At 35.5% G+C, this 20529-nt stretch overlaps 2 protein-coding genes across 2 annotated transcripts; both read right to left on the reverse strand.

The window, feature by feature from the left end:
* Positions 1-13284: 13284 nt before the first annotated feature.
* LOC107616672 (uncharacterized) lies at positions 13285-14089 on the reverse strand. Its single transcript, XM_021112332.2, has 4 exons — positions 13979-14089; positions 13716-13895; positions 13575-13640; positions 13285-13485 (listed from the first exon to the last, which is right to left on the reverse strand). The coding sequence occupies exons 1-4, from the start codon at positions 14087-14089 to the stop codon at positions 13285-13287; spliced, it is 558 nt and encodes a 185-aa protein (XP_020967991.1).
* A 4342-nt stretch (positions 14090-18431) lies between these two features.
* Positions 18432-19800, reverse strand: LOC107615199 (uncharacterized). Its single transcript, XM_016317299.3, has 3 exons — positions 19738-19800; positions 18786-19622; positions 18432-18680 (listed from the first exon to the last, which is right to left on the reverse strand). The coding sequence occupies exons 1-3, from the start codon at positions 19798-19800 to the stop codon at positions 18432-18434; spliced, it is 1149 nt and encodes a 382-aa protein (XP_016172785.1).
* Between the last annotated feature and the right edge of the window lie 729 nt (positions 19801-20529).

The following is a 20529-nucleotide window of genomic DNA, read 5'->3' on the forward strand; positions in this document are numbered from 1 at the left end:
CGTGTATGCATCGACCAGAAATTGTTGGAATAACCTTATAGATTGTAACATGATTGGGGACTCATTTCATTTCATCTGTATACGGTATGAAAAAACTCTCTCATACTTATCGTCTTACGTTTCCTTGTACCACTCAGGTCATATCTAGTAGATGTCTGAATACCTGTCCTGAATCCATCCTCACCGTATGAAAATATCAACGAATATTGAAGAGCCAAGTACATCAGGTGTAGAACATCTATTCTTTGCAACTTATTTGTTGTCGACTGAATAATAATATCGCTATCAAGGATTGAGTCATCAATGTCACCTACTATTAAGATGGCAACCTCAAACGTAGTGGGTAAGTTGTACACTCGTCCATCATTTTCCCACTTCCTAATCAGCCTCATTTTAATTTTCGAAGGCTCGCTATCAGCAAACCTGTCTCGAGCAAAGCAAAAACTCTTGGCAAGAGGATTGCATATGTCCAGCATCTTAGTGAGTTCAGATACGATTTCAGTTTCAAGTTTGTTGATTATTTCATCGGACCTACAATTGTTTCAACTATTTAGTGCGACATACAGTTAAACACTTGGTAAGTATGTACATTCAGACATCTATTAATTTATTTGCAAGGTATAATCTATGGTGTATGCAAGTTTGAATGATGTACCTTATAGCAAGTATCCAATTAGACACTTCATTATGTGTGTCATAGACGTACAGTTGTGCAAATCTTGGCCTTTCATTGTTGGTAGGGATCAGGCTTCCAATTGAATGGTAGTTCTAACCATTAATTGAAAAAGTCGGTGGAGCTGTGCCATTGTTAATGCTTCGGTTAACCTTTCCAGCTATTGACGTAAACGCAAACATGGAATTAAACTTATGGATATTCTTCCTGAAGTACCTATTTTGTCGTGATGTCCACGATGGAGGTCTTGTAGAGTTGCAGGGACCTGCGTAAGGAACGTCAATTGTACCTTTCCATCCATGCAGCAAAGGCCAAATCGAGGAATTCTGCTGCTCTTGCTTTTAGCCAACTTTTCCCCTTCCCACATGCATGCATGGCAGAACATGCAACGATGGATTGCATCTCTAGCATCCCTAAGTATCTGAAGTACATATAACGCTTGTCATGTTTAGTTGAGAAAATGCAGTGCAAAATGAGTTATTTCTAAAACACAGCATGCAGGGTATATAAGAGATATCGGTAACCTTCTTCCCAAATCGAATCTGCCGACTCGACCAAAGAAAGTTGGTGTGGACATATTCAATAAGAATGAACAAAGTTTATGTTAGCAAACGAAGTTGATTGTTGTTAGGAGAGGATTAAGTAATGCATGAATCATAGAGTAGTACCTTCATACTCATCTGTCCTGGAGTTATGTACGTAGTCAGAGTCTATTCCAGTATCATCAAATGCATGTATAACTACATTAATTTCCAGTTAGCAATACATTATTAGCAACGTTCATGTTTCGACATGGACAATGTCTATATTAACAATTTGGGTAGATTTTATGTCGTCTATGAGGAATATACATACATAGTCCATGGTTCAAAATATAAAAATTTTGTGGATTGAGTTCAATCCAAATATTATTTTTTCGAATGATGTCTTGGCAATTGCCAGCAATTTTAATGACTAAGCAAAACCTAGAAACCGATGAAAAAACCAGTCGAACCGGTGGTTAACTGGTGAACCGACTGAACCGGGTAGGTTTTTAAAGGTGCTGGTTTTTTATTGCTGGCCCAAAACTGCGTCGTTTTGACGCGACAAAAAAAACGTAAAACAAAACTATTACTGAACCTGCTGAGACCCAACCCAAAGAACTCAGCCCTTCACTCCCTCAGTCCCTCACTCCCTCGCCAGTCACCACACCTCAATCCTAATTTATGCTTCCAATCAACCTCCAACTCCAACGAAGGCCACCGTCCCTACCATTCTACCACAATCGACGCCGGATAGGAGCTACTGTCAATGCGCAGAAGGAACTCACCGTCGTGGATCGAAGCGGGTGTCAGCGGTGTTGTCATCTGGTCATTTGAACTCTGAAGCTTAGCGTCGGCGTCGGCGTCGTCTGGTCGTCCGGGAACTGTAGGACTTCTCTGCTCTCTGCTGCAGTGACCGGTGAGTTCTTGGGGTTTTTTTATTTTCTTAATTATAAGAATTAATGAGCCTGTATTTCTGGATTTTGCTGAATGTAATTTTGATATAATTTCAATTTTGGATTCTGGATTTTGAATGCTACATTGAATTTGGTTGAATTTTGCTCTCTGCCACAGTGAATTCTTCAGTTATTGTTGTCAATTAATTTCTTTTATTTTGTTAACTATATGAATTGCTTGCTGTAGTAAGTTAATTAGTTTTTTTTTTCAGTTAATTTTTTTGGAAATTATATGAATTAATCATTCTGTATTCTGGATTTTGGATTCTGAATTATATGAATTAATCATTCTGGATTTTGGATTTTGAGTTGGGATTATGTTTTGAGTTGGATTGTTGCTTATGTGATTTTGAATTTGGTTTGGATGTTATGTTTGGACTATTTTGGTTAGTTTTTTTGTTTCTAGATTTTGCTGGATTTGGATTTTGAGTTTTCTGATTTTTGTTGTTGAATACTTATTAGATTGAAAGTTTTTGTTGAAATTGCTGTGTCTCTAAATTCTTTTGTTGCTAATGGATTGAATTTTTAAGTGTAAGTGTAAGCTTGTGTTTCTAAATTTTTTGTTGTAAGGTTGCTTGGGATTTATAGGGATCGGTGTTGAACCACTGGAGTTTGGCTTTGGTGTGGCCAGGCTCGGTGACGGACGGAATGTTTCAATTCTTGGATGGATTGGAGGGTAAGAAAAGGAGGGAAAGGTTACGCAGATGATGGATTTTTAATTAAATTTTTTTATTTTATAGATATTTTATGATAAAATAAGAATAAATTATTATCAAATTATAAAAATTTTGAATTTTATTAGTTAAAAAATTTTTGAATTTATATATTTAAAATTGTGTATTGAATTTTTAATAATTTTATTATATATTTAATGAAACCAGTTCGATCACGGTTAGATTCCACTTGAACCATTGAACCATTAAACTAGTCATTTGACCGGTTCAATGACCGGTCCGGTTCTCACAACCTTAGTTAAAACAAACATGTAATGTTGTTAATGTGAATTTGACTTGTTTATGGTAGCTATATTGGCGAATGAAGTAGGATGGTTCGATGAGGAGGAACACAACTCAAGCCTGGTAGTAGCAAGGCTTTCAACAGATGCAGCTAATTCAAATATGCCGTTGCTAAGGGAATTTCAGTCATTTTACAGAACATTATGATGTTGTCGTAAATCAATTTTGTAGTTAAATTTTTTGTTGCCATAAATCATCATTGAACTTTAGTTTACTTATTATGTTATGTTTTTTCCTCTTTATTTAAATTGATAAAATATTTTGTATTAGGGACGAATTTGTTATATATTTTTGCAATATTAGTTATGTTTAAGAATTAATATTTAATACTTAAAATCATTTATGCTGGGTTTTAGTGTTTTGTCGTTGTTCAAAACTGAGTTGCTGAGTAGCTGGATTTTGTTTACTGAGTTAATTATGTTCATGATTTTTGTTAGGATCTTGGGATTTATCTCTTATATATTGTGGGACTTATTAATTTGCATAATATCTTAATGTGGTTACCAATAATTTTCAGTGAGGATAGACGACTAAGATGGATTTTCAGCAATTTTTTGAGGAGGAAACTCCAATCTCACTTTCATGTAAGCATTATCGCGCATTTCTGGTTTTTTGTATTATAAGGAGTATTTACTTTTTGGCCATGTTGCCTGTGACTTCAAATGAAGACCCTTAGGTGAAAGTTGCACTTGAGAATGGGAAAATGGTTTTATCCCTTACCTCAGAGTGTGTATCTTTTTGTTTCCTCAAATTCTTTCACTACTTGATGAAAATGTATCACTTTGTGTTAATCCTATCTGATTGAAACGCTTGGATTTTGAATCTTATTTATGTAGAATAAATTTACAATATATTCATATAGGACTGCCTCATAAACAAATTTATGCTTGGATTCTTTGTTTATTTTTTCGATTTTTGCATTTGGATGGTGTGGATGCTGAGTTTTTTTTTTTTTGGATTCAATTTTTTATTGTTGAATAATTGATTAGAAGTCTTTGTTAAGCTGTTTAGTCATACCAAACTCTTTGTTGCTCGTGGTATGAGTTTTTGTGTCGGTATGTTATTCTAAGTTTCCTTTTTTTATTTTTTTATTCTTAAATATCATCTCATATGTTATGGTTACCAATAGCAAAAAGTGTACGTTATTGCCAAGTTACATAATTGGAACCATTTTAAATTACCATGAAAGATTGAGCCAAGAATGTGATTATAGTCAAAGGAATTACTCTGCGAGGATGAGCCAGCATATGAGAATTATGTAGCAATAGCTTATTGTTGTGTAAGAAGTGTCATATAGAGTGAAAGAGAATTTGAGGATGAAAAAAGAAATTAATTCAAAAATGATCTGTGTGGCTTTTATACATGTACAGATATTTATACTAAGTGACTGCATTAGTTCTATAAGCTCTACATGTATATTGAATGTATATTTAATTTTTTATAAATTCATTGTATATTTAATTAAACTAGTTCAACAACAAATTAACCTCGGTTGGATATGTTAAGCGACTGACTTGATCGGTTTAACGATTAGTTCGATTCTCCCAACCTTGGCACTACAAAAGACCTATGAATTTTTAAAAATATAATTGAACTCAAACTCTTAAAATAATCAATTATTTGTAGATCACAAATTAAATATTCGGCAAGATATCTTTAACATTAAAAAAATTCAAAATAAAGAATAGGTTATATATAATGTAATCAATCTCTAAATAATATAACTAATTTATCTCCACCTGTATCGCAGGGGACGCACCCTAATTCTATTAGTGTGTAAATAATATAATACCGACTACATTACTTTATATCATGAATTTACTATTCCACGCATTGCGCGAATCTCAATTTGGTGATTGTTAAATTAACTAAACACTGTTATTTAACCATTAGGTTAAGGAGCTAACCTTCAAAATCTGGCATGGGATCGTGACATGTTGGATTAATAGGATGCATGTCTGATGACGATTGTTTGCTAAAGGAGAATGCAGACTTCTAATTATCCACAACTCCAGTACGAAATGTCAAGTTTCTTTCATTATTTCGACAGCTTTCTTTGTGATTCATTGCCCTATTTACAATTTTAGGTGTATAAGATTGTTATATATTATGTAACTATTTTTAATCTTAAAAAATCGAATGAATAATTGTCTATAAAAAATGATATTATTAAACTCAGTAGTTAGTAACAATCCTTAGATAGAGAAAAATATTATTGCTAGTCACTTTTTGATTAAATAAATCTCCAAATCTGTAAACAGTTAATTTTTATGCTCATTAAAAATTTAACCTTGTAATTTTCACACGTCCCATCATATAAAAATACTTAAATGTTTTTAACAACATGAATATATAATTAAACATTATAGGGTATAATATTATCCTTTACAATGTAAAGATATAAATTACTCGAACACTAATAAATACTAAAGTAAACCAAATAAAAAAAGGTTATTTATATTTTAACAAATCTAAAATTAAAAAAAAATTATGTGAACTCAAGTAACCTTTTTATATAACAAACAAATGTTAATATGTTTTAACTTAAAAACAAAATTAATCACAATGATATATTACAGAACATATAATACTGTAGTTAAATATAGAAGATTTAGATTTTCTCAAACTCTTTAATGAAATAAGTGGATCCATTTCCGAGAGTGTGAGGTAAAATCAAGTTTTAATCTATCGTAAGGACTTACCCATGTCGTCCTCTAGCTAGAGTGGCTAATGGTCCACCATTAATACCTGAAATATTGGTCTAGTCTTGGCCTGGTGAGGTATTTTCCTTCATGTCATTACCCGTATAATTGCCACTACTGTAGTTCATGGTTAACACAGTAGGATTGAGGCCAACATGTTGATTATTGTACATTGAATAGGACAGAATACATATCGAAGAATACGGCAGGTCAAGTTAAACAATGCAGTGGTATACTATATTTTTATATACTTGTAATAAGAAAGGATTTTACCGTCTGTTAGGTTTGAGAGTGGATTCCTTTGTGAATAACTCGTAGTTTTAGATTGTGTCTTCTTGAAGCCACGAATTGAGAGTGCTGACACAGGAGAATTGGATGCCCGAAAGTGTTTGGCCATGAGATCAGAATTGCTGGGTCTATCAATAACCTGGGACGATGATGGAGATTGTTCGACCGTGGTAGAACTTCTCTTAAGAGGCAGTAGTGGTTTCAAGTTCGGATCTATTTAATATTAACCATTAGCATTGACCTAACCAAAGGACCTTGCATGTTAATATGATGAGTTAATGAAGCTCACCGGCTGGGATTGTCCTTTTAAATGTTGGACCTTGTGGTGGTATTCTTCTCTGATTTAAAATGAATATCCGATGCATGCTAGCTAATTTCGGGCTAAGTCTGAAGTCACTGTGGTCCATTATATCAAAACGGGAGATGCAACAACAGAGATAGGAAGCTAATGAAATTGTTCAGTAGTTGTGATAGTAGAACTATGAAACGCAAACATGAGAAAAAATGCTTTGCAGAGAAGGAATGACAAATGGTACACACTCAGCTAGTATCGGGAATGTGAGTTAGATTGTGAATATGGAGTAATGCACATTTTGATCCAACATTTTGGTTTATTGTGGAACTAAGTGGGAACACGGGAAATGAAAAAATTTGGATGGATGAGGCTTGAAATGTCGTGGTGGCGGGGTAACAAATCAAGTAATCCATCTAATGATAAGAATTTAACAACGGAAGTTGGGAAAATCATGTTGTGTACATGAGCCCCGCTTAATTTAGGGAATATACTGTTCTAGTTCATTTTACATCGTTGAAATATTGTAAAAAAATCCACCGATGACATGTAACTACGGGCACAGTTCATGTTTTGTCGCTCAGTGACGTACACCAGGAAACTCTATTAAATAAGAATGAACAATGAACCATATGTTATTACTTGAGATAACAATGAAGTATACATATTAGCAATAGATATATAATGCTCAATATTATAGTTAACAATGGTCTATATTAGTCATTAGTCATTGTGCTTAAATGGATATGCTGCTCATGTCTGTGCTTATAAATTCACACTATGGTAACTAAGTTTCCCTATCTCATGTAGCTGAATTTAAGCCGTCAAATCATTCCACATAAGTGATAAGTATTTGGTATTAAAAAAAAGAGAAGTCAATACCCACATAATTAGTAACTACAGGGTGATAGATTCTACACGGAGTGATTACATTAACTTAAGGAACTTTCTCATCACTTATACAAAAGGGGGTTCCATGGTGTGCATTGAAAAGTAACTCCATGAACCATGATATACATCTAACAATGTAATATGATAAGCAATATGAATGTTATTTCTTAAAGGGTCGATGTGATCAATGGTTCCTAGAGTGACTCGACAAAATACTTGTTATACCTTCATTAACATTTATTTACCTATACTGAAGGTTGTGTTGATCATAGTTTGATAAGCTCCGTGTACATTACTGACTCATTCAAGGATGAGACGGTAAGTCTAATTTTACTACCTGGCCTCAAGTGGTTATTCCTAACAAAGTATCGCCATCCCCTGATAAGTTGTACCTCGACGAATGAAAGGATATACATCCAGTGAATTTCCATATTGTAATCAACGCCTCCAATATGTCGAAGGCATACAAAGTCCATCCTAGAAGGGAATGCACATACTGCAAAATCAGTGGGTAGAACTTGGCGATGGAGAGTAGAAATATACATATCAAAATTTGGAAAAAAAAACATTTTAAAGTAACAGAAACGTAGGATGATGGTCATCGAAACTTACTATAGAGCAGCTGCGAGCCTCATGGATGGTAATGAAGCAAACATATGTGTCATAGATAGAGCCGATTGGACGATTGATGGGTATAAACTGTGTGAAAGTTGGCGAGTTCTGTTGGGCACAGTGTAGCGGATGGTTTGGGAGCTCTACAAACTGTTCGTTAGCTGCTGTTGTGATGAATTGACGAAACTTGATTGGTATGACAAAGTATGTACTGTCGTCGATCTCAGCTCGAGTAGTGCAAGCAGTATCTTCCACGATCTCTGGCCCAAGATTGTCCGAGTCAGCAGGATCATCATCGTCGATCTTGAAGAGCTCGTTAAGATTAATATCCAGAGGCTTTGAATGATGAACATAGGTACTCCTGTTGGGAGCAGCATCAGCTATCTCAGGGTGATGGTTATGTACGACGATAGGTTCGCCATGAAGGATTGGTCTCTTCTGAGTGTGCAACATCTGCATTTATAAGCAGTTGAGAAGTTGAGGTACGCATCCTTTTCTTATTCTTCTTCTTTTGCTTGTACGTTTCATGATGGAATGTCTCAATCTCATCGAAAAAAGGATCGGGTGGAACCATATCTTTTTCTTTTTGTGAAATATGATCTGTGTGCGAGTCCTAGAGAAAAGACGATTGGAATGCTAGCCATCTTATCATCCCCCACCTTGATCCCATAAAAGATATCATTGAATAGGAACCTCAGCTTCATAATACCTCCATTTAAAAGGCGATATACGTGAACCAAATGATCAAACTCTTCCACAATGTAGGCCGTCATATACCCTTTGATAATCTGTAGATGGACAGTGTTACGATTAGCATCCACTATTTTCATCCGATTGCCTAGGTAATGATAGTACTTTCGATAGAACAGGTTTGGTAAAGCATGCATATTCTGTTATGGATAAAAGAGAAAATTGTAAATATCAGCGAAAGGTATATTAACAATTGAAAAAAATAAAAAAATGTCATTGAATGCATGTTAAATTGGTGGCTATAGAAGTGTCAAATTAAATAACATGAGCATCTAGAGGAGTGGAGGAAATCATACCACCAGTGGATCTACCGTGAGATAAAAAACTCGACATTGTTGGTCAATGCCATGCAAACTCTGATCAGCTTGCATCGTTGACGGCACAAAGCAGGTGTTGGCTAATGATGTAGGCAGTTTTAACTGAACGAAGTAGTAATTGTTCATGTGTGGAATCGAATATGAGATATTAGATACATGTGGCAAACAAAGTTTTGCGCAATAGAGACCAGCGGTCCCATTAATGACTTGGGGATAGCTACATTTTGGATCAGTTAAGCTGGTAGAAGATATAGTTTGGCGGCTTGTAAAATGCATTTTAGAGCAAAAGTACCTGATATTTATAATAGAATACACCTGGGGTGGTATTGCTGAAGGAATAGAAGTCTCTCACTCCTTTTACGATATATATATATATATATATAATTAGGATTATTAGTATTCTTTTAATAAACTTTATGTGCTAATGAGGGTGACAGAGAATTCATGATATATACAAATATAAAATTAGGATTATTGGTATTTTTTAATAAACTTTATGTGCTAATGATGGTGACAGAGATTTCATCATTGCCTGCACTCTTATTTAGATGTCCATACCACAGAGTAAAAGAAAGATAACCCTATAACATCTAAATGGAATTTGTGCACGAATGCACATGTTGAGAGTTGAGGGTGTTCCTTAATTGTGCTTCATTTGTACCATTGTCTTACCCACTAATGGATGACTCTGGAAGGTAATGTAATCTAGCAAAACAAAATCCAATGCAGTTACAGAAATGGGTTAGCAAGGCATGGCCGAAGATATGAAGGAAAGGTCTCAAATCGGTGGTAGTCTGCTACACAAATTCCATAGGCAGCTTGGAAGAAAAGTAATCATGATTGTTGAGTTAAGGCTGCCAACTCTTGACATTATAATTAGAGATTAGTACACTATTCGGTGGTAGGAAAACGACAAACTAATGGCCATGTATGAGAGAAAAAATATTTCTGTTATGGTAGAAGTTAAATAACTTCAGTAGTGTAGGTAACATTGTATGTACTTCTTTTATAGAAGTCTTGACTTTATAACCATTATTTATTAACATGCTGCAAATATATTATTAGACTCAATTAGTGTAAGGCAGACACATACATGCCATATTCACTCAACAAAATAAATAAATAAATAGATATGTAATATTGCGCAAGTTTATTATACAGATGCTGGTTACTAATTAATTTCCCATATTAACTCCCTGATTGTATGGGAAACTTTCAATGTTGTATTTGTTAAAAGCTTAACCCTGAGTGAGCTATTACACTGCATGATGAGACAAGATTAGGGTGATGTTAATGTCGAATCCTTGCTGAGTTTATCTGTTGGGGTTAATAAGTGGTGAATCACAAATTAATCGGAAGCTTTTCGGCCTGCTATCATGTGTACGTCAGTGAAAAAGGAACATGGATTATAAATTTTGAAGACATTAGGGCAATTACTTAATAAATTCCATTACATTAGACTTAAGGGAACATAATGCATAAGTTAAGATTCGGAATACAAAATAGCACCTATAAACTACACATTAGGATAGGTAGATGACTAATGATAAAGATGCTTCATAACTTCAGAACTTGGACATGCATTGTGGTTTCATCTGCGGGTGAGACATGGAATTTGAGGACAGTACCACTCCTAAACCCATTGGTCCTTGCAAGACTTTTCCAACCTCTAGTGAGATATAACTGGCCCTTCCTGGACTTGTTCCACCTCAATCCCAACCGATAGCAACATCCATTGTCTAGTATAACTTTGACATTGTTATACCTTGAAGGGAATGTTAATTAAACTTGTCTCCGTTGATGTAACATATGATTTTTATAGATAGATGGATGACATAATTACCAGGGAACTGTTATCCACTTGGCTTGAAGTTAGAAGCTTCATGCAGGTGTACATTCGATATGTTCTCATTGCAGGGATTATGGGAGCGGGCAACACAAGTGGTGGACTGTTAGTTTCATCGGCATTTCGAGGCGATGATCTCTGTCTTTTAACCGTTGGTGAAGTAGGATTGTTAAGGATCACCTTCTCTTCTAAGGACATGTATCCAATTGGCAAAGGTGATGTCTGTGCCTGAGAGAGGTTGCTGAGTATTTTAGTTGGAAGAATCATCGAACTGTTCCTTAACTCAGCGGTCGGTAAAGTTTCATCAGGTAGAAGGGGTTGATTCAGATATCCATGCTTCTGAGAGTAGTCGAGACAGTAGGTTTCCTTAGAGATAGTTTCGATTTCAGAAGTGTAACCAAAATAACCAGTTTGAAGAGTTGTTGCAATATGGTACTGGCATGGTCCTTGTGTATGGATATTTTGGGTGGACAGTTTTTTTGTGGCATTTTCTTAGTGGGTTGGGTTGAAAATAATTGGTTGACAAAAACCCATAAGTACCTCTCTTAATGTAGATTCATGTGTCAAATGATAATAGTTGCTAACTAACTTAGGATATGGATAAGAAAGTTCTTTGGTAGCCATGAAGCTGTCTTTGACCTTCATCACAATAAAGACATCTTCGCCTACATACATTATTTTTATCCCCCCTCCCAATGAAAGGACAAAGAAATTGACCAAGTTTTCAAAACCATGTACAATATAGCCGGAAGAGTTACCTTTGCATAGAGAAAGCTCTATTTGGTTGTTGTTGAGATCCATCACAATCATCCTTTCACCAAGAAGGGGTCTGTATTTCCTATAGAAGAGGGATGGCAGCTCATGTATGATCTGTGGAGTGAAGAAATAGAATTTAATCTATAAAACAAAGCAAGATGGACTAATGTCCAAGGACTTGTACAAAGTGGAGTAAGTTAAGAAGGTTGTTAGCGATGACTCACAGCAAGAGGGTCAACGTGGAGATAAAAAATCCGGTCATCATCGAAGTCGGATGGAATGAGCCTCTTCTCCATGGCGGTCATGATATCAGAAAATGTAATGGATTTGATTAGAGCAAGAAATGGGTAGTGAAGATGATGAGAAAAGTGCTTATAAGACAATGCAATATGCACTATATAAAGGAAAGGGATGAGACGATAAAGCCAAGTTTGGTGGGGCAAAGTAATTGAGAAGAGTTTGGGGTTTATGAAGGAAAAGGGATCATGACAGAGGGGTGTAGGGCTGGATTTTATGATGTTTGATGTCAGTACATGATTCAATCTTGTTTCATCTAATAATCCAAATTTTACCACCATCTATTAAAATAACAGCACGAAGTAACTATACACTTATTTTTTGTATAATTAAGATCCAGTCCACATGGTGAGTTATCAAGAGTTATCAAGTTAGTAGGAATATGAAATTTCACAGCAGTTTGTTATCACTAATTTGTCATCCATATTTTAACTTGCCAAAAGTATGCAAAATGGTAGGATCATCACAATTTGTACACGTATAAAATTGTGACATGTCACCGCCACTCCATTGAATAAGGGATGGATAGGGTAGCCACGTTTGTACACGATGTATTTTGTCATTGCTTAATTATAGCTATAGCCTAAGTTGATTAGTGTGCAACTGAAGTTGTATTCAACTTGAAGTGTCCCGTGCAATGTACGGGTATGCTAAGTTTAATAAAAATCAGTTAATATTAATCTATTGTTAGAATAACTAATTAAATATATATTTTTTATTTTAAGTTAGATCATAAGAATAAAATTATCTAATTTTACTTTTAAAAAAATTGTAAAAACAAAAAAGTTAAGATTAAGATTACCGTTTAGTTACAATAAATACATGATAGAAGAATTGTAAACTAAAGTGAAAAAGTATCCAAAAATAATTGATTCAAAAAAGTAACAAATTTATAGAAGAATATAAATGTCTAAAATTACATATTAAATAAATTTCTAAACTAAATTTTAAACTAAAATTACCTTCGTGATCTCTTTTCATTATAGCTATAGCCTAAGTTGATTAGTGTGCAACTGGAGTTGTATTCAATTAGTAAATCGCATTCTGTGATCCAAAGCCTGATGTCATATAGCAAAATAGCCTGATTTCATTGAACTTCAAATGAAGACATAAGAAGTAAAACGGTCTCATGGAGATCACGTCTACTTCGACTACATAGACACATTCCAAGCCAAACGACTACATTAATGGTTGGTATAAGTCAACCATACATTATTCAAGCTAATGACATAGCATAAGGCAAACCACAAAGCTGGATACAAAAGATCCAACGACACAACTTAGGTAATCACTATATATTAAACACATAATCTGGTCTGTCGGTAAAACCGCTAAGGCCTAGATTAGTTTATTACATAGCAATGACACTAATCATCATGAATCTCGACAATGGTTGCAGTGGCACCTTCTATCACTTTCCTGCATTTGGAGGATGATGCATGGGTAGAATCCGGGTACAGTTCGATCAGCTTCTTAAACCACCCACCAATGATGATTTTATTATTTGGAGTTGAGAATGCATCAATTGTTCCATGGGATAGAGTCTCAGCAGAGGGAGAGATTGTACCCTAAAAATCCAATCGGGTTGGTATAACACATGTTTTAAACATGATGCATGTATAACAAATCTAGAGAAATATTTGTTCTGCATTTATACCTTTGGGGTTTCAGCAGAGTTAGCGTTCATGCTCAGCAGTTCAGAATTCTGCATACCCATATTTTGCTGCATGGCATAGACAAAATAAACATACAACTCAAATACAAAGACAACCACGAAAACTTTGAAGAATTTTGTAACCTCGTCTAAGCTATTCTTCGCAGTAAATTTTGTGATAACTGAGTTGTCCCCACAGAGCTTAGTAACAATTATGCTACATGGTTGGAATGCATTTAGATCTTCCATTTTCACAGAAATTTTGAACAGAAATTTCTTTCCCATCAGTGAGTTAAGCTCTATTGAATATTCTTCATCTCCACCCTATAAATGCAAAAAAGAAATTATAATGGCTTCAAGAAAGTGTGTAATAAAGAAGACTCATAGCTGGAAAAAATGCATAATACCCTGGTTAGTTGTGCAAGTCTGAGATCGGATGCAGATATACCAAGGAATTTGGACGCTTCCTTATCGTACAGTAGGAAGGAAGTCGTATCAGTCTCCTCAGCAACTTGCATCTTTATGCTAAACCTGTATAGCATAACATGAATCGTATTCAAATAGATAGTAGGACATTATTGCAGAAAGTGTTGAAAAATTATAATAAGATATACCTTGGGGTGTGAGACGATGGGTATGTCTTACACCTAGCACAGTGGTATGAGTTCTCAGCTTCTTGTAAAGAATGGAAGCAATGCTTGCAACTCTTGTACCACTATCCATTCTTAGAATCAATGGATATAATCGTGCCAATAGTGACAAAGAGCCCATTCTGCATGTTTGCTTATACTAATCTAGTAATCTATTAATCTATCAATTTATTTCATATAACTGAAATCAGGCTTTGGAGACAACAATGCTTGAATGCATGTGCACCTCAATTGAATCCTTCAGCTTGGATATGGGCTTATAAATGAAATGGTTAAGTAGGTCCTCTTCAATTGAATGCGTCGGTTCTCCCAGTATTTGGAAAACTTGAGTTGCAGCAGGTACACCTGACATTATGACACTGGAAGTGTACCAGTATACAACATGTGAAAGTTGTATACATCTCAAGCTTATCACTGATAAAATAAGTTGAGTTTGAAATTGAAAGACCTCTTTCGAAAATCCTTGACCTCTTGAAAATCACCGTTGATGTGTAGAATGGAATTGTAGTTGGCGTTTGATATACCCATTGTACCTGTGTACAATCAAGACAACGTATAAAAATTTCTGCAATCTGTATTTACATAAATGCATTGAAATTGAGTCTTGAAAACTCTTCAAAACAGTAAGATGGCTTTCACTTGAAAGGAAAGGAGACTATAAGAATTAACTTTATTTTTTTAAATTAAAGATGAGAAACCCAACTCCCAGGAATGGTCCACGGGAAATCCTTCCCCGTATTTGTGCCCTTGTTCTCCTGTCACAGCCATCGACATAGGTTTCAGCTGCCGCCATCCACGGTGATCAACATGGAGTGTGTGTTATCGCGCTGAGCAGGGTTGCCACTTGCCATGATTTTCTCCATTCCCCGCAATAGAGAATTACGAGCATAAAACATGATTTGGGATTTTTTTTTCCCTAGAATAAAACAAAAGTGAAACAGGGATAAAAAAACAAATGTGTTGCTCATAGCACGCACAACGCATAGGTTAAGGTAGTTGCATCATTTGGTTTTTTGGGTTTCTTGATGTTTTTGAACCAAAAATTCTACTTTTTTTTTTGGTAGATAAATGCCACGTACTTTATCATCTAGAATTAGAGACTTCGGTTGTTGAAGCCCGAGTAAAAAAAAGGCCTTCTGTTTTTCATTACATGAAATACCTTAAGCGAAAAAAAAACATGAGAATACAGTTATATTAATGCTTATTTCAATTTTTGCCTTTATAATAAGTTATACTTATTTTAGCAAATTATACATAGAATAGTTAATTAACAATATATCATAATTAAGAATGAGATAATGTACAATATAACATGTATTTGAATAAATACTTTTGTGTATATTTTTCTTTAATTACGTAATGTATAAGATATAGGACATAATATCGTAACCTTCATTCTTTATGGTAGTTACATAAAATGAAAAAATTTTGTTACATAGTATATTTTGATCTTGTATATTTTCTTCATTGTGATAAAAAATATTTACATCTTTGCTTTTTTATTTTTAATTATGCATTTTTTTAATTTTGTTTTGGGTTTCTTGACTAAACCATGATTAACTCGATTAACTTGTATATTTTATAACCTTGATTAGATGTCAAAGATAGGCACGAAGTATATTACTTGACACAAAATAATTCGGATTCAATACGTGACTAACCTTTGAACAGGTTAAACTTCGCAAATTGTATAATGAGTATATATTCTGAGCTTGGTGTCTCTTCCATATGCTTTACCAATTGAGTTGCAAATTCTTCCCACAAAGTACATCGAACGGTACCGTTTCCCCTGTGGAAACATTTAACAGTTAATTAGTTCAAGAGTCAGTCGATTAGTCAATATGCATAGAAACAAAGTTGCACTAAATTAGATGTTTTTAACAAAATTGGACAGGTAAGAACGTTCTACTAACTTTAGGTCATCAAGCTCTATGACAATATAGATGGACTTCTTTCCATTTCTTGTGAATTCAATAATGTCACCCTTAGCAGTGAGGAGCCCAATTACATCTAAAAGATAAATTTGTGAGTAATAATTCAGCATTGATTTTGATATAGGAAAAAGGAGACAACATATTAGGAACTTCATACCAATTAAATGGGACTGAGCATTGGTGTGGTTAAGTATTACTTCATTGTGCACAAAACAAAAAATATGTGTAGGGAATATAGGATCCTGAACGACCCTAAGCTGGGTATCTCTCTTAAAATATATTCTGCTAGGATGATTGGTGGCCTTGTACTTGAGGTCATTCTGAGCAAGTGAAAAATTGGAGATACTGTATATTTTTCCCTCAGTAAGGTCATCCTCAAATAACCTCCTATGAGGGTTTCGAATTGAGCATTGGATCCGATTTCCCTATGTGGAAATAGTTGCATGATTATTGTAATATATATACCATATAAATTAATGCTATTGATTACAATTGAGATCTCAGGGTTGATAGCTTACCAGATTATCCATGACCACTAGCTCCAACATTGGCTTTTGAAATTTCTACTCAGCCATAGATAGGGTCTAAATCTTAATCACACGCACCTTGATCCTATAGCTCAAGTTGTCATGGGACACGTCAATGTCCTTGACATTGTTGAAGGTGCTAGCCATGTTGTTTACTGCAAGTTGCAGGGATGTCAAAAAGTAAGAGATATTGGTACAAGTGGGTAAAGGAGGATGTTGATCAAAGGAATCGGAGTGCCTAATTTATAGAAGCGAGGACTGTGACACAAACGGCATGCACGAACCTTGCTGTAAAAGGGAACAAAAAGAAGAAGACAGTGTTGTGCATGTTCCCATAACCATGCATGCCGCCATTTGACGAAGAGTCCGTAACGCAATAATTGAAACCATGTAAAGCATGTAAATGTAAAGCAATGCATTGTGATGAAGGCATAGATTCGTGAAGATTAGAAGAGTATGGTTCAAGCAATGTGTGGTTGTAAAGACCCAGGGACGACAACTCAGCAGTCATGTATCGTGCCTGATCTGATTGTACACGAAGTTGGGGCCTCTTATCGTGTATTGTATTGTTAGTTAGTAGTTGTAGATTTTAAGTCCATGAAACGCCGATGGTGAATTATAAAGGTGTGCCTGGTGTTTTGTCCTCATTAACATGGCACAGGCTTGGTTATTATGAGTTGTTACCTACCTCAGTACACAAATTCTTCCCTTCTCATCCATCAGTAAACATTAATTGTATGTTACATTGATCAGCTCTCTATGCAGCTTCATTTTGCTCCCATTGAGGATGTTAAGGAAAGGGCCAAGAGGTCTGCAACATTTTTGTATAGGTTGAGTCAGAAGGGTAATGTTGAAATTATGGCGAACATCACAAAAGAGGAAGCTTTGAAGGAATACAAGAAGAGGGCTTTGCATGATGATAATAATAATGAAGATAGTAATAAGAGTGGGTTATTTGGTTCTGCTGCTTCGACTACAAATCCTTCGTTGCTTCAAGGAGTGTTTTGTATGGACCCATCTGTGGTTAGGAACTTGCTTTCTCAAGCTGGGTTTAACCCTTCCATTCCCATGAAGTAGTGGGCTTTGAGTTGCTAGTTCGATCATGGTTTGCACCAAAAGATTAAGGATGGGAAAAATTGTAGAAAGAATATCTAATTTCATGAACTTAACTATCTTGTACAAAAGTATGGTAAATTTGAAGAATACCACTGGAAAATTTTGTAACATTTTGTTTTCTTATTTTATAGTTATATTAGATGATAAATTGAAAGAGGAATGTTAAAAAAAACTAATTGTTGTATAACTTGTGGAAGAAAATTAGCCCAACTAATAATCGATTGTCTTTAGAAATAACTAAAAGATAAAATAATATATTACAAAACTAATATATTCTAATATCAATGAGCAGTCATATCAACCTGGATGGCAACTTAACTGGTGTGGGAATGGTGTCGAAAGCTTTGAAAAAGCATTGGTGGCTTTGATGCGGATTATTACTATACATGATTGCCAGTTTGGTAGAAATAAATATTGGAGATTCAAAACCAAACAACGACGTTTGGTATGAAATACATATTTGAAACTACAAACAAATAGGTTTCGGGCATAACAAAATGCCTTTTTAGGATTGGCTTTAATAACTTTCAATTACACCAAAGTAACCAATTTGTTTACAACTAAACCAAAGACATAAACAGCAGTTTGCAAGTGGGAAACTGATCCAAAAGAAACATGAACTGAGAAACATCGCTAGATACGTAGAATAGTAACGAACATGGTGGTCTCATCTTGCACAGGGACGCTGAGATGCAGAACTCTGTCGCACCTAAGACCATTGGCAACGGAAAATTTACACCATCCCCTAGTAACAAATGCCTCAGATGATCTAGGACTCCTCCAATGAAGCTTCATGAGAATAGGTGGCTTATGCAGTTGACGAACATGAATAAAGTCAAGCCTCAAAGGAAATGCTTGGGCCGCAAAAGCCGAAAGAATAAGCTGCATACAGATTAACTTCCATTTTAGATTTAGACTCCATAAGAGAAACATGGTGAACTAACAAAAAAAAATTTAATGTAAATATGATGCAAATCTGACACTGACCAATGAGTAGTGTTTGGATTGGTATTCAGGTATAACCCTCACTATGCTATAGAGCTCTTCGCCAGGGATAGAATCCGGAGGCAAGAAGGGTGAGATGGGTGCAGCACAGTTAAGATCACCAACACTGATATTTGACATGTTAGGGTTAGAGGATGGTAATGTAGATGGAAGATATTGGTTGAGGGGCTTACTTATCTGGGGAGGAGCAGGGAAGATCGTCATTGAAAGCACTTGTTTGATTGGATCGTGAGGTGGTTGAGCTATAGCATCATCAAAAGACAAAATCGTTGTGTTATTGTATGGAGCCTCCATCCCAGAGTAAGCAGTGGGTTCAACGGGGTTTGAGACATTGAAAACAGAGTGAGTTATAAAATGACCACCGTGGAGTACAAAATCTGAATTAGATTGCAAGTTGGCTTCATTATGCAAAATTTGGGGCGATTCTCCTAGCTTGGATGAAACCGTCTCCTGGTTGACGGGGCTTGCCACTGAGGTATGTTTGGAAAGTGATATAGTTTCATCAATAGCAATGGTAGGTTTGATGTTGATACTTAGCTTGAGTGGTGGAAAGTAGAGACATTTGGCCACTATATTGTGGTCTTTCACTTCGATAATGAGAAATTTCTCCCTACCAACGTAGCACACTTTGAGCCAACCACTTTCTTTGAGGCCATAGAGTGTGACTAAGCTATTGTAACCAGCAACAATAATAGCCGTGTGGTGACACTTCTCAATAACAACATCAACCTCATTTTCAGCAAAGTCGTGGAAAGTCATAAAGTTTGGAAGCCCATCCTTGAATCTCCTGAAAAAAATGGAAGGGATCTCACCCATGTCCTGCAAGACGCTTTTTAAATGTTAGAAGACAGACGAACTTTGAAGTATGGATAAATAGTCAAGCCTAGTGGTGCGTACGCTAACAACTGAATATGAGGTTAACTAAACACCTTACTAAGTCAGGGTTGATTTCCATGTAGAAATGACGCCCTTGGTCGTAGAAGTTAGATGCAGCCATGTCGACCCTCTAATGCGAATTTGTATTAGCCGCAGATCTGGTGAACCACAACAAAATGGAAGGGATGTAACCGTTTAATTTTACTTTGGAGATCAAGAAATGTAATGTACTGTAACAGGGATGGAATAAGAAAGATGTCCTGGGATGAACAATGTAATGAGAGATGGAGCAACAGTGGATTGAAGATTCTATAACGATGAGCATAGAATGGAGGTAGTGGGACTGTGAAATGCCCTTTTATTGACTCATTAAACGACAAATATAAGCCTTGAGAGCATGTTCTTCAGTATGAAAATCATAAATCTAGAATGGCGTGAAGAGGCTAGGGGAATTCACTTCTCGAGGCATGTATCTCGACAAAAGGAAAAAGTGAATAAGGACAAAATATGTATGCTATATTATGATAGTGTCACATATGATGATTATGATGGTATGGTTAGTATATGATGCATGGTGTCATGAAGGTAAAGGGGCATAGCTGTGTGAATGAAATGAACAATGTATGTATGGGAGGATTGCATTAGAATAATCCATGTATGTATCTATGTATCTATCTAAGCATTTTTGTACAACGTGATGGGAGAAGTGGGAATTAACCAGGAGCAAGCCACGTCGGAATTCCACTACTGAAGAAACCCTCTTTTCAAGGGATGTTATAGGATTTGAATTGGCACTACCCCACCAGCGGTACATATTGGAGGGATTTTGGGGCAATTTTGAAAAACCGCT

Source organism: Arachis ipaensis, chromosome B9 (genome assembly GCF_059453495.1).
Source record: "Arachis ipaensis isolate K30076 ecotype BB chromosome B9, ASM5945349v1, whole genome shotgun sequence".
Classification (NCBI taxonomy): domain Eukaryota; kingdom Viridiplantae; phylum Streptophyta; class Magnoliopsida; order Fabales; family Fabaceae; genus Arachis; species Arachis ipaensis.